Below are 23,226 nucleotides of genomic sequence, written 5' to 3'. Positions count from 1 at the left end.
ATTCAAAGTGAAGGTTTATTCCCATGGTCATCATCCTTCCTCTCCTGGCCCTAAGGTTGATATTGCTCATACATCTCAAGGGTTCCTGAAGTGCCCTAAATATCACTAGCACCCAATCTTGTCTCCCCACCTCCGCCAAAAAATAGTTCCAGCTTCCACCAATAGGTTTAGACCCCGCCCTTCCTGCTCCACAGCCTATTTAGGTTGAGTCCTATCTAGATAACCAAGATCCAGGTTCCCATCTCTCAAATCTCTGGCTGCAGCTCGAGCCTTCCCTTCTTGTGGACAGTTAACTTCTGCCATTCAGCTCCTTGGACAGGCAGCTCTCACCTCTGCTCAATTCTAAATCTGTCTTGCCTAGCCAGTCACCATAGAGTTGCTCTACCTTCCTACGCATAGCCAGGCCCCGACCCTGCTGCTATACCCAGTTCTAAATGAGTCCTGCTTCCGTTGAGTGGCGTGGCCTACAGCACCGCCCACTTTGGTGTTTTGGCAGCTGTCTAGGCGATCGGCCAATCAGCTGGAAGCAAGGCCCATCCAAAGCCCCACCCCTCCCAACCCTATCCTCTGAGGCTGGCAGTCTGGCATCAATCGCGGTTAGGCCAATCAGTGTGAAAGGGGCGCCTCAGAACCTTGTCAGTCTCCCAGGGTCTATCAATCCTCCTGGAGCCAATCAGCGTCAACCTCCGGCGAGGCCCAACACCTCCTCCAGATTTAATAGTCCATCAATCTCTTTGAGCCAGTCACGGCATAATTTTGAGGTAGGGCCCTCCTCCAAGCCGGGAAAGAGTATGGTAGATTTTTGGTGCATTGGCCAATCAGTAAGCGCCGTAAGCCCCAGCTCCTCCTCCACGGGCCCACGTGAGCCGTGAAGAAACGCAGGGGCGGCTTCTAGGTGCTGCCGCCGCCACCGCCGCCGCCGCCGCCGCAGTCTCAGAACCGGTGCCTGGGGGGCGGTGGGGCTGCGTATGGAGCCCCCGCCCCCCGGAGCTGCCAACGCCGCCGCCGCGCCACACGCAGGTGAGCCATAGGCCTGAAGGGTGGAGGGCTCTGTCGGTGACCCCACGTATCCTTCCCGCCCCCGCACAGGGGATGTGACTTGGCCCGTGGCCTGCTGGTGTTCGACTCCACTGCCACGGGCGCGATTGGCGGACTTGCATGTGCATTGCCCTCTCCCTTCGCCCCTTGTGGTGGATCTGATCGTGGCCTAACCTCCCGCTGCCGCTGTGTAATGGATTGGTCTGCGTGCTTGTGCTTTTCCCCACCCCAACTTACAGTGGACTCGTCCGTGGTCTTGTCGCTCCCCCACCCCCCTTACTGGGAACAAGTCTGTGTCATTGTCCAATCCCCTTCCTTAATAGTAGGTGCGTCTAAGTGGCATTTCTCCTAGCCTCAAGTTTCAGGGGACCCATCTGTGGCCTTGTTTATTGCACCCCTCATGTTCGTTGTAGCGAATCAATCCGGGGCGACCTACACCCCACCACCAATGCCGCTTTCACCAGTGAATCCAACTGAGTTTGTACATTCTTGCTTCCTTAAACCCATGGTGCATAAGCCCAACACTTTGCCCCCCCCTCATCTTCTAGTGGATTAGTCAGTCACTACATGCTTGCGTTCACATCCCCTTGGTTATCAGTCCACTGCTCTAACTTTCCTCCCTTATTCTTAGACTACAGTCCCTAGGCTCCTCCCGTTCTTTCAATAGTGAGTCTGTTTAGTGCTTTGTATTACTATTTGCAGTAACCCAGTCCATGATCTTACCTTGTGGCTCCCTCATTTTAATCACTATGGGATGGGCTTTCCTCCCTACCGTTGTGCCAGACTCAGTAAGCTAAACTGTACCCCTCTCCCTTTGTAATGTGGTGTTCTGTGGCTCCTGCTATCCCTGTGCTTGCATTCACGCCCCCTATATCCTCCTCTTAGTCCACTGTTTGTAGTCCCTCCCCAGGAAAGTTGGTAAGCCCGTACTTTGACTTCCCTTCTCTTCTCCATGTGTTGTGCCAGTCTTCCCTGCACCCCATCTTTTACTGCTGGAACTGGGGTTGGGGAGGTCAGAGACCAGGTGTACAATGGAGGCAGTTCTGTCAGCAGAGGATACAGCAAAAACAAAAGCTCAGACCTGTGGAACCCATGGCTTTTTTTTTTCTGTACAGCGTGCTCACTCATAAATACTCCTAACCACCTAAACATTCTTCCTTAGTACAGTAAGTGGTATTGTAGAGGTACTGATGTTAATAGCGATGAGAACTTTACTGAGCACTTGCTACGTACCAGGCAGAGTGTTTTATATTCCCCATTCTCACTTAATGCTCATCATGACCTTGTGAGACAGGTAACTTAGAAAACTGGGGCATAGGGAAGTTAAATACTAAACTCAAAGATGGTCCAGTGACTTCCCAGGACACAGGGACATTTTGGAAGTGCTCCTCTTTCACTTCATTGGACCCCACAATGAGGGCCAATTCTTAAACACACACACACTCACATACACAAATTAGTTCCCACGTCCAAGCTTTTGTTTCTGCTGTTTGCTTAGCTGGCAGAGCTGTCTCCACTACACACCTGGTCTTAGGACCCCCCCCCCCCCCGTCGCAGCAGTGATGTATATGAATGATTTAACTGCTTTCTCCCTGCACCAGTTTCCTTATTGTTAAAATGAGGTGGTCAGAACTAGAGTACTGTCCAGTGTAAAGAAAAAAACTATCTGTGAGCTATGCTGCCTGGCCCCTCACTGCTCCTCAAAAGGCAGGTGCAGGGCAGCCTCAAGGCTTTTACACTGGCTGTTCTTTCAGCGTTAACACTACTCCCACATCTCTGTATGGTACCTTCCCGGGCCCTGTTCAAATGTCAGCCCCTAAAGCCACACTATGCAGGGAACATACTATGTAAAGAGGTTTCCAAGAATTCCAGTTGATTTGTGAATAAGATGAACGTTATTTTATCAAAAGGATGTATTCACAGAAATGTGATATATGTAATGTGCTCTGTAAAGAAACAGTAAAGATGTTTCTTTCATTTCATTGCATGTGGGCAATGTTATCCAGTAGAGCATATGTTTGTCTGTCATACTGTGGTGCCTAGAATATACTATATAAAGGCACATGTATAAAAATGTTTCAGAGGATACTGCACTGTAGTCCATAATCCCCAGAACATCTGATCTGACATGCTTGGCATGGCCCCTTCCCCTGTTTGCTTTGTCCCTTTGCTCTCTGTCACTGACACGCTGTGCTGTTTGTGTATTGTCTGTCTCAACACATTAGCATGGAGACCCCAAGAGGGCTTGCTTTGTTTGCTTATTCACTGCTCTGTCTTTAGCATCTAAAAATGCACCTTATATAGAGTAGGTGCTCAAGAAGAATGTATTGGGGCTGGAGAGATTGCTGAGTGGTTAAGGCGCTTGTCTGCAAAGCCAAAGGATCCAGGTTAAATTCCCCAGGACCCACATAAGCCACATGCACAAGAGGCTGCATGCATCTGGAGTTCATTTGCAGTCAGTAGAGGCCCTGGTATACCCATTCTCTCCCTCCCTCCCCCCCCCCTCTCAAATAAATAAAGAAAAATAATTATTTTACAAATATAAAAAAGAATGTATTGCATGAATAAATGGTAAAAGTAGATTATTAGGGTGGGGTAGCTCTCACTTGTGATCCCAGTACTCAGAAGGCTTAGGGAGGAGAATTATCACCCTGTTTCAAAAATCCCCTCCCAAATTATCTCAGACCTGAGTTGGAAATATGATTTGAGCATACACTATTCAAATATTTACAGATATTTGCTGAACACCTAGTGAGTGTTCACTAGGCATTCATTCTAGATGCCAGAGGTATGAAGGAGCAAACAAGTAGAAATCCCCGCCATTTATTATGTAGACATTTAATAAAACAGGAACAAGCATGGTGACACATGCCTTTAATCCTACCACTTGGGAGGCAGAGGTAGGAGGATTGCCAAGAGTCCGAGGCCAGCCTGAGATTACATAGTGTATTCCAGGTCAGCCAGGGCTAGAGTGAGACCCTACCTTGAAAAACCTGAAAGAAAGAGAGGGAGGGAGAGAGAGAAGGAAGGGAAGGAAAGGAAGGAGCAAGAGAGCGGGCTGGACATGGGGGCACATGCCTTTAATCCCAGTACTTGGGAGACGGGTAGGATGATCGCCTTGAGTTTGAGTTCACCCTGAGATTACATAGTGAATTCCAGGTCAGCCTGGACTAAAGTGAAACCCTACCTCGATAAACAAAAACAAGAAAAAAAGAAAGAAAGAAAGAAAAAAGAAGGAAGGAAGCTCTGGTGTGGGCGTGGTGGCGCACGCCTTTAATCCCAGCACTTGGGAGGCAGAGGTAGGAAGATCGTTTTGGGTTTGAGTGTACCCTGAGACTACATAGTAAATTCCAGGTCAGCCTGGACTAGAGTGAGACCCTACCTCAAAAAAAAAAAAAATTAAGCTGTGTGTGTTAGTGCACGCCTTTAATCCCAGCACTCGGGAGGCAAAGGTAGGAGGATCACCGTGAGTTTGAGGCCACCCGGAGACTCCATAGTGAATTCCATGTCAGGGCTAGAGTGAGACCCTACCTCGAAAAACCAAAAATAAAAGCTAAAATAAATTAAGAGAGAGAGATTGTAAGCTTGTAAGATGGTGTGTTTGAGTGTGAACAAGAAAAAAATGAAGTAGGGCAGATATGAGTAGATTACTGAAGTGGTTGAAATCTTAAGCACAGGGTAGGACACACTTGGAAAGGTGACTCCAGTGACTCCTGGAAGAAATAAGAAAGGGGACCCCAATGTGTAGGGGAAGAATGTAGCAGACAGAAAAGTCATTACAAAGATCCTAAGGTGAGATTGTGCCTGCCATGTTCAAAGAACATCAGGCAGGCCAGGGAAGCTGAAGAGAGGAGGATTAGAAGATAGGCCATAGTAGTGATGGGAGCCAGATGATGTAGGATCTGGTGAGATATAAGATTGAGTAGGGGAGCTGGAGTGATGGCTCAGCAGTTAAGTTACACTTCTTGTACAAGTGTGAGGTTCTGAGATTGCCTGAGTTCAAATCTCTACAACCCATGCTAAATAGCTGGGTGTGGCAGAGACCCAGGAATCACCACAGCTTATGAAAAAATAGAAAACTTCAGGATCATAAAAGCCTTTGAGAGTAGGTACATACATTTTTTGTGCATGCGTGCATATGTGTGTGTGTATGTGTGTAATGTGGTAGGTGTGGTGTGGTGTGGCATCCCATATGGTCATCTGTGGTTGGGAGGCACTTGTCTATGTGGCGGAACATTGGGTGTCTCACTCATTGCTCTTCCTCCTGGTATAGTTAGTTATTTGAGAGAGGGAGATGCCACAGCCTCTTGCCACAGCAAAGGAACTCTGGATGCATATGTCACTATGTATCTGGCTTTACTGGGGAATCAAACCTGGGCTGGCAGGCTTTGCAAACAAATGCCTCTAACCACTGAGCCATCTCCCCACCCCCTCTCCATCCCTGTCTTATTTTTACTGATTCTGGAGCTTTTGGGGCTCCAGTGATTCTTGGGTCTCTGCTTCCCTGTAGGACAGGGGTACAGGCATATGTCTGCACACCCAGCTGTTAACATGGGATCTGGGCAGCCTTAGGCCCTCATACTTGTACAGGAAATGTACTTAATCATGCAGCCTACTTTCCAGTTCTAGGTATACTTTTAAATTCTCTTTGAGTAAAATATCCCCATTTTACAGATGAGCAAACAGGTACAAAGAGTGTATGCCATACAGACAGAACAGAGCAGAGGAGTGTAAGTCTGAGGCTCAGGAGAGAACAGATTTTCAAGGGCAAATAGGTTATCTAATACCATGTATCATGCTGAAGCAGAATTAATCCTACCTGGGAGGTACTGAAACTTGATGGTGTGATTGACTTTGTCCAAGGAGGGAGAAAACAGCCTTGCTTAATGGATAAGGCACAGGGGAAAACACCACGTGCCTCAGAATTGAGCACTCCCCTGAGAATGGTGGATTGCTTAGGGCACCTCACTCAGAGCCTTTGTAGGTGCTGTTCCCTCTGCTGGAAGTACCCTTCCTATAGACATTCACATGGCTTCCTACCCCCATTTCTTCAGGTCATATGTCACTTCCTCAGGGAAGCCCACCTGTTCACTCTGTGTAGAATAGCATATTTGTCGCTGTGTAGGATCTCATCCTTCTGTGTTTCTCTGCAAAGAGAACTGGTGCTCTTCAGTGGCTAGGAATGCTGACTGACAACAAACCACTTACATTTATTTATTTGTATTTGTTCATAAGCAGAGAGAATGAATATGGGCAAGCAAAGTCCTCTTGCCATTGCAAATGCGAAAGAAAGAAAGAGAGGGGGGGAGAAAGAAAGAAAGAAAGAAAGAAAGAAAGAAAGAAAGAAAGAAAGAAAGAAAGAAAGAAAGAAAGAAAGAAAGGAAGGAAGGTAGGTAGGTAACGGGAGGGAGGGAGGGAAGACCTCCAGATGCATGTACCGCTTTACAAACTACCTAGATTTAAATTCCAACTTTGTCAGCTTCCAGTTGTGTGACCTTGGGCAAGTTACTTAACTTCGTTTTTTAATATTTTATTTTTATTTATTTGAGAGAGGGAGAGAGAAAAAAAAATGGGTAGGCCAGGGCCTCCAGCTGCTGCAAACGAACTCCAGATGTATGCACCACTTTGTGCATCTGGCTTTATATGGGTCCTGGGGAATCAAACCTGGGTCCTTTGGCTTTGCAGGTAAGCACCTTAACCGCTAAGCTATCTCTGCAGCCCAATTTAGTTAAGTTCTCTGTACTTTCACTGCCTCATCTGGAAAATGCAGGAAATAATACTACTCACCTTTTAGTACTGGTTTGAAGATTAAATGATTAAAACAACATTCATTGCCAGGTCTGGTAGTTCAGACCTGTAATTCCATCACTTAGGAAGCCATCCTGAGCTTCATAGTGAGAGCTTGTCTAAGAAAAGTAAGCAACAAGGGCTGGAGAAATGGCTTACTGGTTAAGGTACTTGCCTGTAAAGTCAAAGGACCACGGTTCGATTCCCCAGGATGTAAGCCAGATTCACAAGGTGGTGCTTGCATCTGGAGTTTGTTTGCAGTGGTTGGAGGCCCTGGCACACCCATTCTCTCATTCTTTCTATCTCTATCTGCCTCCCTCCCTCTCTCTCTCTCAAATAAAGAAATAAATAAAAATAAAATATTTTTTAAAAAGAAAAGTAAGCAACAAAATCTACTGTGTAGCTGCATAACAGCCCCCCCCCCCACCCAAAAGCAGGGTCTCATTGTAACCCAGGTTGACCTGGAATTCACTCTGTAGTCTCAGGCTGGCCTTGAACTCACAGTAATCCTCCTATCTCAGTCTCCTGAATGCTGGGACTAAATTCATGCCCCTCAATGCTCAGCTCTGTTTTGAGCTTATTTTTTATTTATTTATTTGCAAACAGGGAGAGTGAAAGAAAAGAGAATGGACACTCCATGGCCTCTTGCCACTGCAAACAAAGTCCAAATTCATGTGCCACTTTGTGCATCTGGCTATATATGTTGGTACTTGGGAATTGAATCTGGGTACTTAGGCATTTGCCTGCAACACCTGAGCAATCTCTCCAGTCCCTTTTTATTAATTTTTTTTTGTTTGTTTGTTTAGTTTTTCAAGGTAGGGTCTCACTCTAGCCCAGGCTGACCTGGAATTCACTATGTAGTCTCAGAGTGGCCTGGAACTCATGGCAATCCTCCTACCTCTGCTTCCTGAGTGCTGGGATTAAAGGCGTGAGCCACAACGCCCGGCTCCTGTTTACTAATTTTCAACATTATTGTTCATAGCATATCCACAGGTGTCTGACAAGCCTCTGAAGCTTCTTATCTCCAAAGCTGGCTTCTTGATCTCTCAAAACCTAGTCTACCTCAGTGCTTCCATCTCATTTGGTCATATCATCATGCTTCCATATGATCAGGCTGCAACCTAGAATCACTGTTAACTCCTCTCACCTCTACCTCTATGCTATCGGCAAATCTATGTTCTATCTTTAGATTTTAGCCAGAATCTAATTCTCAGTACTTCCAATGCTGTCACTGTTGTCACTCACTTGAACTATGACAGTAGCCACTTTACATCAGCTGTTTGTTCTCTTCACAACAGCCAGAGGACCCTGTTAAAAATATAAGTCACAGCTGGGTATGGTGGTGCATGCCTTTAATCCCAGCACTCAGAAGGCAGAGGTAGGAGGATCGGCATGAGTTCGGGGCCACCCTCAGACTACATAGTGAATTCCAGGTCAGCCTGGGCTAGAGTGAGACCCTACTTCAAAAATAAAAGGAAAAAAAAAAAGTTAAGTCACAACTTGTCACCCCTGTATTCACAACCCTGTCAGGGCCCTGTCTCACACAAAATCCAAGTCCTAAAGGTGCCTGAAAAAGCTTTTACTTGGCCTGGCCCCTAGTGCCTAGTTCTTGCCTTCACCTAGCCAGCCTGTGCCCACCAGCACGCCTGCCTCAGACCCTGGCTACCCTAAGGTATTCACCTCCTTTATCACTTTGCTCAAATGTTACCTCGTCCTTGCCTCCCCTCCCTGAATATCCTTAGAAGAACAGTTTTTTCCTTGGTTGATTCTGATCCCCGCCTTCTATACTCTTGACGCCTTTTTTATTGGTCTGCCCAGTTTCATGTGAATATCACTAGTGCAGGGCCTCTTGTCTGACTTGTCCATGTCTGTTGCCCTGTGGTTCCTGGTCCACAGAAGGCAGTTGGTGAGTGCCCAGTGAATGAAGGGAAGGGCGGAAGTAAATCCATCCAGGAAAGGGAAATTACCAGAACTCTTAGGGGTAGAAGCTGTAATCCAGCACAGCCTTGACTCCACTCATCTTGCTTGTACAGCTCAGAAGAGGTGGTGAAATTACCTCTCTTCACCACTAGGAGGCACTCTGGCTACTCAGTGACAGGGCTCTTGGAAGGAGACTGCTCGGGCACTCCCTGGCTTTTTTATTTGAATAGTTACTGCCTAGCATTGCGTCTGCTGAATGGACTTTAAACTAGCTTAGATGTAAGAGAATCAAATAGTCTGTTTCATTGCAGATTAAAGAACAAAGCTATAAATAGTAGAAAGGTTCTTCAAAAACCTCACTTTAAAGGTTTATTTTTGTTTGTTTCTTTGTTTGTTTGTGGTAGGGTCTCACTCTAGCTCAGATTGACCTGGAACTCACTCTGAAGCACCAGGCTGGCCTGAAATTTATGATGATCCTCCTACCTCCGCCTCCTAAGTGCTGGGATTAAGGCAAAAGGTTTATTCTTTTTATTTTAATATTTATGTATTAGAGAGAGAGAGAGAATGGACACACCAGGACCGCTTGCCACTGCGAACAAACTCCAGACCCATGTGCTACCTTGTGCATCTGACTAAAAGGTTTATTCTTAATCCAACAATCCCCATCAGTTGATTAACTGGAGCTCATTCCTACAGGGACTTGGAGATTCAGGGTTATTTTCAGTTTGCTGTTTGGAATGATGAGGGATCATTTCTCTGAGGGGCATGCCAAAAGGGAACAGTCAGTTGAGGTACAGTTTAGCCTGGTAGCTAAAAGCCTAGACCAGTTCAGCTGAGCAAGGTAGGGCATGCCTGAAATCCCAGCACTTGGTAGATGGAGACAAGAGTATCAGGAGTTCAAGGTCACCTAAGTTACATGGGAGTTGGAGGCCTGAACTATGTGAGACCTTACTTCTTTTTATTTTATATTTATTTATTTACTTATTTATCTTGCTCATTTTTATTTACTTGAGAGTGATAGAAAGAGAGAGAGAGAGAGAGAGAGAGAGAGAGAGAGACGGAATGGGCGCGCCAGGGCTTCCAGCCACTGCAAACCAACTTCAGGCACATACGCCCCCTTGTGTATCTGGCTAACATGGGTCCTGGGGAACCGAGCCTTGAATCGGGGTCCTTAGGCTTCACAGGCAAGTGTTAACCACTAAGCAATCTCTCCAATCCCTTATTTATTTATTGGAGAAAGAGAGAGTGTGTGAGAGAATGCTTGTAGAGGGCTTTTAGCCACTGTAAACTAATTCCAGGAGCATGTACCACCTTGTGCATTTGGCTTATGTGGGTACTGGGGAGTTAGTTGAACCTGAGTTCTTAGGCTTTGCAAGCAAGTGCCTTAACTGCTCAGCCATCTCTTCAGCCCCTGAAACCTTGTTTCCTTTAAAAAAAAAAAAAAGTGGGCTGGAGATATGGCTTAGCAGTTAAGCGCTTGCCTGTGAAACCTAAGGACCCTGGTTCGAGGCTCGATTCCCCAGGACCCACTTTAGCCAGATGCACAAGAGGACGCACACATCTGGAATTCGTTTACAGTGGCTAGAAGCATGCCCATTCTCTCCCTCTCTCTCTCTCTCTGCCTCGTTCTTTGTCTGTAGCTCTCAAATAAATAAATAAAAATAAAAACAAAAAAAACTAAAAAAAAAAAGGTTTAGGCTCCTAGTCCAAGAACAAGCTTTGCTGCTTGTGTGTGTGACAGAGAAGTCACTCAGACATCTTGTACCTTAGCTGCCTCACCTATAAATTAGTGATAATAAGAATACCTCCTTTCTGAAAGGAAAAGACAAAGAGAAAGAATGTCTACTTATCAGACTTGGGGTAAGGGATAAATGAATCGGTGCTGATAAATTAACAGTTCATGCCCTTATCCAAAATCCCAGGGGCTAGATATTTCAGGATTGCATAGTTTTAAGAGTTTAGGGAAGTAAAATGGTACCATCCAGTGTGTTACATGATACCCTCAGCCAGCTCTGTTATCAGCTGCTTTCATGTTTCTACAGCTGGATGTGTAAGCATCCACATTAAACAAGCCTCAATAAAGAGCAGAATGGGCCCTGCTTTCATTTATATCAGAGTTTGTTGCCAAAAGAATCACAAAGGAACTTTATATAGAGCTTTCTGAATTTTGGGATAGCAGATAAGGATTTAGGAACAAATCAGAAAATATTTATTTAGAGCTTACCTAACCCTGGGCATATTGTATTTAATCCACTCAATAATAGTGATTAATAATCCCTATTTTACAGATGGCCATGTCATTATCCCTGTTTCACAGATGAAAAAATTTGAAGTACAAAGAGGTTAAAGAATATGCCCAAGGCCAAAAAGCTAATAACTGGTTTAAATCCTCGCATTAGAGCCTGGGTGATTTCCGGTAAGCCAGATTACCTTTCTGCTTAAAGCAGTGTCTTACATGTATGAAGCAATCAGTTCATGTTAGTTGTTGATGTATTCAAAAGGACACAGGCTTGGGGCTGAAACTCTGGTAAAGCATGTGCTTAATATGCAGAAGGTACTAAAGTCAACCCAAAACTGCAAAAAAAAAAAAAAAAAAAAAACAGAAGCCATAGGACTGGGGAGAAAACTTGGTGGATAAAGTACTGAGTTTGATCTCCAGTACCCATGTAAAATGCTGGGCTTGGTGACACACATGCCTGAAATCTCAGCACTGGGGAAACAAAGGCAGAAGGATCTCTGGAACTCTCTGGCTATCCAGTCTAGACTAATTGGTGAGTTCTAGGCCATTAAGAGACCCTGTCTCAAGAAGGTGGACAGCATTCCTGAGATTGTCCTCTGGCCTCCATATGGGGACACACACACACACACACACACACACACACACACACACACAGAATATATGGTGGTATGTAGCTGTAATTTCAACACTCAGGAGGTGGAGGCAATAGGATCATGAGATTGAGGCCAGCCTGGCTACACCATGAATTTGAGACCAGTCTATTCTAACTCTACAGCAAAATCCTGTCTCAAAACAACAGCAATAAAAAAAATTCAAAAACAATCCCTCAAATCATATACGGTTAGCCACAGGTCAGAGAAATGGGTTGATCGAGTGAAAGAGAAGAGCAGTCATTAGATTCAGTAAGGCTTCATAAGAGAAAGGGACTTTGGTCAGAGACTTATAGATGAGCGCAGGGGTCTGGGGAGGTGGCTCAGTGGATAAAAACCCTTGCTGGGCAATTGTGACAACCTGAGTTTGGATCCCTGTAGCCCACATAATGCTAGCCACAATAACACAAGGCTCTGTAATCCCACAGCTCTTACAGAAAGATTGGAGGTGGAGCTGGGCATGGTGGCGCACGCCTTTAATCCCAGCACTCGGGAGGCAGAGGTAGGAGGATTGCCATGAGTTCGAGGCCACCCTGAGACTCCATAGTGAATTCCAGGTCAGCCTGAGCTAGAGTGAAATCCTACCTTGAAAAAACAAAAAAACAAAAACAAAAAAAAAAAGATTGGAGGTGGAGACAGGAGAATCCCAGGAAACCACAGCAGCAAATAACAAAAAGAGACCCTATCTTAAAACAAGCAGGAAGGCAAGAACTGGTACCCTAGGTTATCCTCTAATGCCCACATAACATGCCATGGCACATGTACACACACACACACACACACACACACACACACACACACACAATACACAAAGATTTTTTTTTTAAATTTATTTATTTGAGAGCGACAGACACAGAGAGAAAGTCAGATATAGGGAGAGAGAGAGAATGGGCGCGCCAGGGCTTCCAGCCTCTGCAAACGAACTCCAGACACGTGCGCCCCCTTGTGCATCTGGCTAACGTGGGACCTGGGGAACCGAGCCTCGAACCGGGGTCCTTAGGCTTCACAGGCAAGCGCTTAACCGCTAGGCCATCTCTCCAGCCCTACACAAAGATTTTTAAAAGTGAGAATGACTCCTCACCAGAGGAAGGAAGTTCCACATGCAGGGGCCAGTGTTTTCAAGGGTCTGGCAAAAGGTACCACCTGAAAAACTTGATGCGGTAGAAGGTGCAGATTGTAGGAGCCAAGTGAGAACCGTTACACTGGTTTTCATGTCCTGCTGTAATACAGTTTTACAAACGTAGTTGCTTAACTCACTTGTCTGGATGAGTGGTGCACGCCTGTAATCCCAGCACTAGGGAGGCCGAGGCAGGAGGAGGTACAAGGCTAGCCTGGGTTACATAGCAAGATTCTGTCTCAAAAGAGCAAACTCACACATTTATCATCTGATATCTCTGTAGCTCAGAAAGCCAATGTTGGTCTCGCCAGACTAAAATGAAGGTGTCAACAGCAGTGTCATCCTGCTCATTCGGGTTGTTGGCAAAATTCAGTTCCCTGAGTTGGAATATTGAGATCCTGTTTCCTATTATCTGAGGGCCATTCCAGCCTTGTGAGGCTGCCCACATTAGTTAGCTTGGAACAAACATGCCCTGTTTTCAAAGTTAGCAATGGCAGGGCAAGTCTCTGACATTTGGAAATCTCCTTCTCGTGTGCTGTTCCATCTCTAAGCTGTTTCTGCTTTTAAAAGTTCATGTGATTAGATTGAGCTCACTTGACTAAACCAGAATGATCACCCTCTCTTAAGGTCTGTAGCCTTAATTTCATCTCAGCTCTTTGCTATGGAGCATAACAGTCATAAATTCCAGGGACTAGAAAGAGTATGAGACCCAGGTGGTGTATCTTGACAACCAATCACATTTATCCCACATGTAAAATGCATTCATACCATCATATCCCCAAAGGTTGTATTCCAAGGAGAATCCAAAGCTAGACAGGGAGCTTGAAGTTTTCTGAGTGTATTTAAGAAATAATGGGAGCCAGAGAGATGGCTTAGTGGTTAAGCGCTTGCCTCAGGACTCCAGTTCAAGACTTGATTCCCCAGGACCCACGTTAGCCAGATGCACAAGGGGGCGCACACGTCTGGAGTTCGTTTGCAGTGGCTGGAGGTCCTGGCGCGCCCATTCTCTCTCTATCTGCCTCTCTCTGTCTGTGGCTCTCAAATAAATAAATAAAAATCAACAACAACAAAAAAAGGAAATATTGGCAGGATTTGGGGACAGAGATAAAGGCAAGGTGACAAAAAAAGCAGTCCTCTTCTTACTGTCCCCTGGTTCTTCCTCTATCCACGGCCTTTCAGTTCTGAACTGTCTGCCTTCTAGGTACCCCTGGGATGGCGTGAGTGCTCCCTCAGTGATGGACCCATCTGTGACACTGTGGCAGTTTCTGCTGCAGCTACTGAGAGAACAGGGGAATGGCCACATCATCTCGTGGACCTCTCGGGATGGTGGTGAGTTCAAGTTGGTGGATGCTGAGGAGGTGGCCCGGCTGTGGGGGCTACGCAAGAACAAGACCAACATGAATTACGACAAGCTCAGCCGGGCTTTGCGGTACTACTATGACAAGGTATGCTGGAGCCCCTGAAATTCCTATCATACATATTCCCAGTTTTTTTTTCTTTCAAGGCAGGGTTTCTCATTGTAGCCCTGACTAGCCTAGAACTCACTATATATCCTAGGCTAGCCTCAAATTTCATAGTCTTCCTGTCTCTGCCTCCTGATTGTATTCTTGGCCTAGAAATTTCATTTTCATTTCTTAACTACAATAGCTAGAACTTTGAAAATATTATGAAAATTTACCAGTTCTTATCCCCTCCTCCATTACCTTCAGACCACTGGGCCCATTTTACTTTTTATTTTTATTTTTTTACTTTTTTTTTATTTTACTTTTTATTTACTACTGCTTACTGCTTGGCTGAAATCCTTTTTTTTAAGATTTATTTTTATTTATTTATTAAAGAAAGAGAAAGGGGTGGGAGGGAGAGACAGTGAGTGAAAATGACATACCAGGGCTTCTAGCCACTGCAAACGAACTCCAGATGCATGCACCCCCATGTACAATCTGGCTTATGTGGGACCTGGAGAATCAAACCTGGGTCCTTAGGCTTTGCAGGCAAATGCCTTAACCACAAAGCCATTTCTCCAGCCCCTGAAATCTTTAGAGCAATGCTAATACCCACTCCTTACTCTTTTTTCACGATCCCCAAAGGATACTGTCCTGTTATGCCCTGCATACTTCATTTTTTGTGCCTTATTCTAATAGCTAAAACTTGGAAAACATTAATAATGCCCAGTCCCCTGTTTTGGGGAACCTTTAAACCAATGCTGGGTTCCCCCAGTCATAATCTTCTATTACTCCAGAACATTCATTCCATATTCTTATTCCTAAAATGAGAGCCATCATGAAAGAGTAAAACTAATTTTCCCTACTGCATTCTTTAGAACCCCAAATATTTGTGTGTGTGTGTGTGTGTGTAAATGTGGGTGCATGTGAGCCACAGTGCACATATGGAAATCAACAGACAGCTTCGAGTGTCAGTCTTCACCTTCCACCTTGTTGGAAGCAGGGTCTTATCATTTACTACTATGTACCCCAGGATAGCTGGCAAGTGAGCTGTGGGATTCACTTGTCTCCATCTCAAGTTCTTGATAAAAGTGAGCTGGGATTACCAATGCTAGCATTACGAGTAAGCTTTGCATGGGTTCTTGGGATCTGAACTTGTGTCATCAGGCTTGCATAGCAAGCATTTTACCCACTGAGCCATCTCCTAGCCCATACCAAACTTTTTTTTTTGTTGTTTTCTGGAGGTAGGGTCTCACTCTAGCCCAGGCAGACCTGGAATTCACTATGGAGTCTCAGGGTGGCCTCGAACTCATGGCATTCCTCTGCCTCTGCCTCCCGAGTGCTAGGATTAAAGGCGTGCACCACCATGCCCGGCCCAAACATTTTTTTAAAAAATCTATTATTATCCTTTCTCCACTCTTTTATTTTCATAGTTGTTTTATTTCAACATTTTACTCCTGTAGTGAAAATTTTAGATTTCCCTTATCTGTTCCTCCCAGACTCTTAGACCTATACTATATATCCCCTACCCCCAATATTTATGCCAATTATTTCATTTTATTTCCTAAGTATAAACCTTCAAAACAGTGTTATTGAATATGCCTTTTCATTCCTCTTCTGAAAACACAAGTTTACCCTGTAAAATAATTACAGAGCATTAAGACGTCCGGCAGAGTACCCTAGTGTCCTCCAGACTCCATTCCATTTTCCTTTCTCTTTTTTTTTCCCCAAGGTAGGGTCTCATTCTAGCCCAGGCTGACCTGGAATTCACTATGTAGTCTCTCAGGGTGGCCTTGAACTCTTGGCAATCCTCCTACCTCTGCCTCCCAGGTGCTGGGATTAAAGGGGTGCTGGGATTAAAGGCGTGTGCCACCACGCCCGGCTCCTTTCTTTTTTATTAATTAATATTTTGTTCAACATAGGGTTTCACTGTAGCCCAGCTGACCTGGAATTCACTGTGTAGTCTCAGAGTGACCTTGAACTCTTGGCGATCCTCCTACCTCTGCCTCCCAAGTGCTGGGATTAAAGGCATGCGCCACCACACCTGGCTCAGATTCCATTTTCATAGGTTACTCTTTTAATTTGAACCTCTAAAACAGTAGTATTGATGCCACCTTTATCTGAGACCCTCTGAGACCAACCACCAGAAAATCTCAGAGACCATGTAGGCCAGGCATGTCCTGATGTACTCCCAAACATGCTTTCTGACCCTTGCAAGCCAGCCTTAAGCCTCCGCCCAAGTTTGCACCAATATTTTAAAAATCTTGATTTTCTTCTCTAATTGCTATCAGTTATTTTTCTTAGTGCTTTAGCTTAAGTTTCCTCACTAGTCCGCTGTAGTGACCTTTCCCTGTTCTACCTGTTACTCTATCAATAATCCATCTCCCGAAAGGAAGGGAGGAGGATACTTAATAGGTTGATATTGTATATATGTAATTACAATGATTGTAATGGGGAGGTAATATGATGGAGAATGGAATTTCAAATGGGAAAGTGTGGGGGTGGGGAGGGAGGGAATTACCATGGGATATATTTTATAATCATGGAAAATGTTAATAAAAATTAAAAAAATAAAAAAATAATAATAATCCATCTCCCTACCTATCTACACTAATTTAGCCTCTTCCACCATTTACATCAATTACTTCATTCTTCTGTTACACTAGCGAATTTTCAAAACTATCTTAGCAGCCACTCTAAAACCTGATCATGTTAACCCCAAATCCTTAATCCTTACCTACTCCCTTAAATGCATCTCCTTGTGAAGTAAAGCCCCTGGAAGAAAGGGTATTAGACCAATGGAAGTGAATGACAAACAACTTGAAGGGAGATAGATGGTTGGGAGATTAAGGAAAGAATTGGTGAAGGGGGATGTGCATGGTGGTGCACACTTTTTTTTTTCTTAATGATTCAAAATTTTTATTTATTTGAGAGAGAGAAAAAGAGGCAGAGAGAAAGAGAGAGGGATAGAGAGAATGAACATACCAGGGCCTCCAGCCACTGCAAATAAACTCCAGATGCATGTACCACCCTGTACATGTATGTGGCTTTACGAGGGTACTGAGGAATTGAACCCAGATCGTTTTGTTTTGGTTTTGGTGGCACACACCTTTAATTCCAGCACTCAGGAGGCAGAGGTAGGAGGATTGCCGTGAGTTTAAGGCCACCCTGGGACTACAGAGTGAATTACAGGTCAGCCTGGGCTACCGTGAGTTCCTACCTCAAAGGAAAACATTATAATTTTTTTTAAAGTAAAGATCACATTTTACATATTTTTTTTAAATTATTTATTTATTTAAGAGCAACAGACACAGAGAGAAAGACAGATAGAGGGAGAGAGAGAGAATGGGCGCGCCAGGGCTTCCAGCCTCTGCAAACGAACTCCAGACGCGTGCGCCCCCTTCTGCATCTGGCTAACTTGGGACCTGGGGAACTGAGCCTCGAACCTGGGTCCTTAGGCTTCACAGGCAAGCGCTTAACCGCTAAGCCATCTCTCCAGCCCAAGAAAAACATTATTGAAGGGGACTAAAGAAAGAGGGAAAACTGGAGAGGGACAGAAGAAAGGGAGGGATAAACACAGAGAGGAGAGGAGCCCACAAATAAGAAAGAGCGGAATGAAATGGAGGCAAGTAGGGGAAAATATAATTGGAAAAGAGAAACATCCCTTAATATCTTCTCTCTACCCTGCTCCTTTCTTGTAAGGCCCTCAGTTCTTTCTTCCCTTCCTAGAATATCATCCGCAAGGTGAGCGGCCAGAAGTTCGTCTACAAGTTTGTGTCCTACCCAGAGGTTGCAGGGTGCTCCACTGAGGATTGCCCACCCCAGCCTGAGGTGTCTGTGACCTCGACCATGGCAATGACCCCTGCTGCTGTACATGTGGCCCCTGGGGATACTGCCACTGGAAAGCCAGGCGCACCCAAGAGTGCAGGAATGGCAGGCCCAGGTGCTTTAGCACGCAGCAGCCGGAATGAATACATGCGCTCGGGCCTCTATTCCACCTTCACAATCCAGTCCTTGCAGCCACAGCCACCCTCTAATCCTCGGCCCGCCTCGATGCTCCCCAACACTACTCCTGCAGGAGCAGCAGTGCCCCCTAGCGGGAGCAGAAGCACCAGTCCAAACCCCTTGGAGGCAGAGGAAGCTGGCCTGCCCCTACAGGCAAGTATTGGAGTTTGGAAATTCAGCAAAGGGATTGAAGAGGATGAGCACACAGTTCATTCTGCAGTGAAGTAACAGGACTGATAGAAGAGACTTAGAAGTCCTGTTAAAGGACATAATGGTGGAAGGAAGGGTACAGAAATCCCCTCAGAGAAACTGATGGGGAGGAGAATTAAACAAATCCTTAGAAGGAAAAGGGAGAGTAAGCATTGTACAGTTAAAACTTAACATGATCAGACTTAATGCCCTGGTAGTTCTCCATGCTTCAGTGCTCATCAGAATCACCTAGCTGATTCCAAGCACACGTCCAGAGTTTGATTTATGTGAATGGGTTTGGGGAGGATGTCCAAAGTTTGCGTTCTCATAGTTTCCAAATGAAGCCGATGTTACTGATCTGTAAACTCGGTGTTTGAGAACCACTGATCTGGCAAATGAGGGTACTGTCCCTGTCAAGTTGTTTCAGCCCGTATCTCCTGCCCTAGAGGAATTCCCACCTCTCTGAAGAAGTCCCATGATACACATTCATGACTCCAGTATCAAATCCATCTTCCCAGGGAAGCCTTCGGGTACCCCACAGGAAAAAGGTTCTCTACTCCAACAACTCTTATGCATTGCCTCTGTGCCTGCTCCCCTCCCAGGTTATCCTGACTCCACCTGGGGCCCCAAACCAGAAATCAGAAGAGTTGAATATGGAGCCGGGTTTGGGCCGTCCACTGCCCCCCGAAGTGAAAGTGGAGGGGCCTAAGGAAGAGTTGGAAGCTGCCAGGGAGGCAGGGTTTGGTCCGGAGGCTGTTAAGGCTGAGCCGGAAATCCCTCCCTCCGAAGGCCTGCTGGGACGGCTACCAGCAGTCCTTATGGAGAATACAGCACAGGTGGGTGGCCTTGCAGCCTCCAACACTGAGGTCACCCAGCCACAGAAGGGCCGCAAGCCCCGGGACCTGGAACTTCCACTTAGCCCAAGCTTGCTGGGTGGGCCAGGACCCGAACGGACTCCAGGATCAGGAACAGGCTCTGGTCTACAGGCGCCTGGGCCAGCGCTGACACCATCTCTGCTACCTGCGCACACACTGGTGAGTTCCTGTACAGCCTGCATAGGTGGAATTAGTGCACATTAGTGAGGGACTGGAGGAATGTGGTTGAATCCAAAGAGGATGGAGCTTTTGTGTCTGATTAGCTACTCTAAGGCTTTGACTAGAATGATGGGGCGTAGAAGGAGCAGTTCTGAAGACTTTAGGGGGCAAGACTGAGTCCCTGAGACCTTCCATGGGAACCCCTTCTTGGTAGGATGGGACTGAAGGAAATTTCAGGGATTCTTTGGTCCAGGATTTGCTTATCAAGTTTCCTGGTGAGCTATATAGGCAGAATCTTTTTTTTTTTTTAATATTCTGTGTATTTATTTGAGAGAGAATGGATATGCCAAAGCCTTCTGCCACTATAAATAAACTCTAGACACATGTGTTACTTTGTGCATCTGGCTTTACTTCTGTACTGGGGAGTAATTGAACCCAGGCTGTCAGGCTTTGCAAGCAAACACCTCTAACCACTCAGCCATCTCTCTAGCTATGGGAAGAATCTTAAAAATGGGAAGTTGAGGGGTGAGAGAGATGACCTAGCTGTTAAGGTGCTTACCTGTGAAGCCTAAGGACCCAGGTTTGATTCCTCAGTACCCACTTAAGCCAGATGCATAAGGAGGTGCATGCCTCTGGAGTTCATTTGTAGTGTCTAGAGGCCCTGGCATGCCCATTCTCTCTCTATCGGCCTATTTTTCTCTCAAATAAATAATTAAGTAAAGAATAGGAAGTTGAGGGCTGGAGAGATGGCTTAGTAGTTAAGGCGCTTACCTGCAAAGCCAAAGGACCCATGTTCGATTCCCCCATGGCCCACGTTAACCAGATGCACAAGGTGGCACATGTGTCTAGAGTTCGTTTGCAGTGGCTGGAGGCCCTGGTATACCCATTCTCTCTCTACCTGTCTCTCTTTCTCTCTCTCAAATAAATAAATAAAAATCACAAAAATTAAAGAGAGAATAGGAAGTTGGCCCTGAGTTGTTGGGATGGTCGCTTGTGAGGTTTGAGATCAGTGCATGGAGAGCATCTGGTGTTTGGTTCTTGTCCAGTGAGGACTCAGCAACTGGAGGCGTTAGGAGTTAGGGTGGGGTATCTTTATATATTTGAGAGACGCCAAGGACGTGGGCTTGATGGCCTTGATAGTTACACTCTAGGGGATGTTTCGAGGAGTGGCCATGGGAGTCTGCATGGGAAATATGTGCTGGGGCTGAAAGCCAGTCGCTTCCATCTTCCCATACCTACTCTCTGTTCACTTGAGCTCTCATCACCTCTTCCCCACAGACCCCGGTGCTGCTGACACCCAGCTCGCTGCCTCCCAGCATTCACTTCTGGAGCACCCTGAGCCCCATTGCGCCCCGTAGCCCAGCCAAACTCTCCTTCCAGGTAGGATTTGCTCCCCTTTATCTGGGGAAAGGTGCAAGACACTAGGACAGTTCCTACCCATGACCTCTTCCTGGTTTCGCCCCCAGTTTCCGTCCAGTGGCAGCGCGCAGGTGCACATTCCTTCCATCAGCGTGGATGGCCTTTCAACCCCCGTGGTGCTCTCCCCAGGGCCCCAGAAGCCATGACTATCACCACCACCACCCCCTTCTGGAGTCACTTCATCCATGCTCCTGAACTTCTCTCCAGCCAGCCATCTCAAGGAGAATCATAGTTCAACTGACAGACTGATATTCTGGTTGTGGTGGGGTGGGGATTCCTGGGAAAAAAGGATCCCTCACTAATTTGTCCACCAAAAACACACAACTTCTTTCTTCTTCGCCAGTCACCCAGTGGCCGCCCTTCCACGTCTCCTACCTCAGTGGTAGGGGCGGTTTATTTATTTATTTTTTGAAGGCCACTGGGAAGAGTCTGGCCCAGCATTTTTAGGAGGGTGGGTAAGACATCTCCCGCATCTCACCACATTTTTTCCCCAATACAAGACACTTGGGGTCTGGCTTGAGAAGAACCTTTCTTTATTTATTTCTCAGCCTGCCCTTGGGGAGTTGAGGAACCCCTGTCTCCATTTTGGGGTGTGGGTAGAAGAGCTAGTTTTGTTTCATTATTCCTGGCAATACCTAAAGGTCCAGGGAGAATTTGTATGGTTTTATGGTTTGGGGTCCTGGCCAAGGAGGAATCACACCGTTGGGACAGGAATTTCTACCTCCCCTGCCTTTCTCTCAGTCAACTTGTCCTTTGACCAACTAACCTATTGGCCAGGGATGAATTTGTTCTTCACCCCCCCCCCTAAGAAGCCATTCCTTTGTCTGCCAAATTTTCTGGGGTCTTGCCTGTTACCTCCCAATGGAGGGTTTTTTGGGGGGTGGTCCCCGTCTGGGGGGCCCCTCCAGTCAGTACTCCAGGTCACCCATCCCCTGCCATTTTGATAGTATAATCTATTTTTAAATGGGGCTTTTCAATAGGGGAGAGGGAGGCATCTCTTCCTACATCTGATAGGTGGGTGGGTGGGTGGGTGGAAAGTAAGGGATTTGAAGGGGACCTTCCTGCCACCCCCCAAGTGTTTATTTTTGATACCAAACATGTATTTTCAGCTCCCTCCCTCCCAGCCCCCCAATTTCCTGCGGGCGGGTACAAAGGACTCTTTTAAGTGTCCCTGGAGTTGGGAGGGAGGAATGGATGATATGAAGCCTTTCTTGGAACAATTCTAGGCTGGAGAAGGGTGGATTCAAAAGACTTCTGAGCTCACCTCCTGTCAGCACCAGCCCGGCCAGGCCTGGAGACCTGGGGGCTGGTGATTTGGGGGACGGTGCTACACTCGTCTCCACTGTTTGTTTTACTTCCCCAACATGGATCTTTTTTTCTAAGAGTCCCAGAGAATGGGGAATTGTTCCTGTAAATATATATTTTTAAAGGTGTTGCTGAAGACTGCTGGCATTTTTCCCCTGATGTCGTCGGGATGAGCTGAGTGTGGCAAACATGAGGCAGTGGTTGCTTGTGAGAAAGACAGTGTGATGCATGTGTCAAACAGCAGCAGAGACTGCTGACTGGTCACCAGCATAGTGACAAGTAGAAAGCTGCGGTTTTGCGTGTTATGCATGTGAAAGAGGCCAGAGGTTGTGACCACAAACTTTGTGAGTTTTGACTTCATTTCGGAAACTAAAACTAAAACTGAATGAGTGGCTGTGGTTCTATATAAGGGCCAAGTGTGGTGACACATGCCTATAATTCTAGCTCTTGGGAGACTGAAGCAGGAAGACTGTAAATTTGAGGCCAGCCTAGGCTACATTGCGAGACTGTCTCAAAACAAAGGATACTATGCAAGAACACACATGGTATATGTATGATGCTGCTTATGAGTAGGGGCTGGAGACTGCAGATCAGTTTGACAGATTTATGTGAACGTGACAAACTTAGTGATCAAAACCATATGTGAAAGATTGTGTGGGCAGGAAGCTGGTGGAGATTGTCAGGCTCTATGTGTAAGGGAGAAACCTCACTGGATGTAAGCAGGCAACTCAGCATTTGAGAAATGGCTTGTATGTAAAATTGTTTTTCAGGGCTGAAGTATCAAGTCACAGGGATGTAGAGTGAGAAGGTGATTGTTGGGGATCAAATGACTTTGGGGCCCAAGAGGTGACATGAGACACAAGGTATTAGAATGTATGCATGGAAATGTTTCATGGATACTGTGGTGAAGCCTCTGAGGAACAGTTTAGCTATGGCTGGTAGAGTGTGAAAGGCTGTAATTGTGTGCATGTGTGTGTGATCCAGAGCCCAGAGGCAAACTGGTTTGCTATTACAACTGTAGCCTTCCCACAGGTTCTAGGGAGACTGAGGAGCTGAAACACAGAACTCCTTCTGTAAGGCA

At 46.0% G+C, this 23,226-nt stretch overlaps 1 protein-coding gene across 2 annotated transcripts; it reads left to right on the top strand.

Annotated features, from left to right (window-relative positions):
• Nucleotides 1-901: 901 nt before the first annotated feature.
• Elk1 (ETS transcription factor ELK1) lies at nucleotides 902-21,853 on the top strand. 2 transcript variants are annotated; one of them, XM_004668819.2, is made up of 6 exons: nucleotides 902-1,020; nucleotides 13,953-14,196; nucleotides 17,923-18,351; nucleotides 18,990-19,421; nucleotides 20,700-20,801; nucleotides 20,888-21,853. In XM_004668819.2, the coding sequence occupies exons 2-6, from the start codon at nucleotides 13,987-13,989 to the stop codon at nucleotides 20,984-20,986; spliced, it is 1,272 nt and encodes a 423-aa protein (XP_004668876.1). In that variant the 5' UTR covers nucleotides 902-1,020; nucleotides 13,953-13,986; the 3' UTR covers nucleotides 20,987-21,853. The 2 variants fall into 2 exon arrangements, with proteins under 2 accessions (XP_004668876.1, XP_044996257.1); XM_045140322.1 differs by lacking the exon at nucleotides 902-1,020 and adding an exon at nucleotides 11,042-11,161.
• Nucleotides 21,854-23,226: the final 1,373 nt, after the last annotated feature.

Source organism: Jaculus jaculus, chromosome X (assembly GCF_020740685.1).
Source record: "Jaculus jaculus isolate mJacJac1 chromosome X, mJacJac1.mat.Y.cur, whole genome shotgun sequence".
Taxonomy (NCBI): Eukaryota; Metazoa; Chordata; class Mammalia; order Rodentia; family Dipodidae; genus Jaculus; species Jaculus jaculus.
This window is presented reverse-complemented; position numbering and strand designations above follow the sequence as displayed.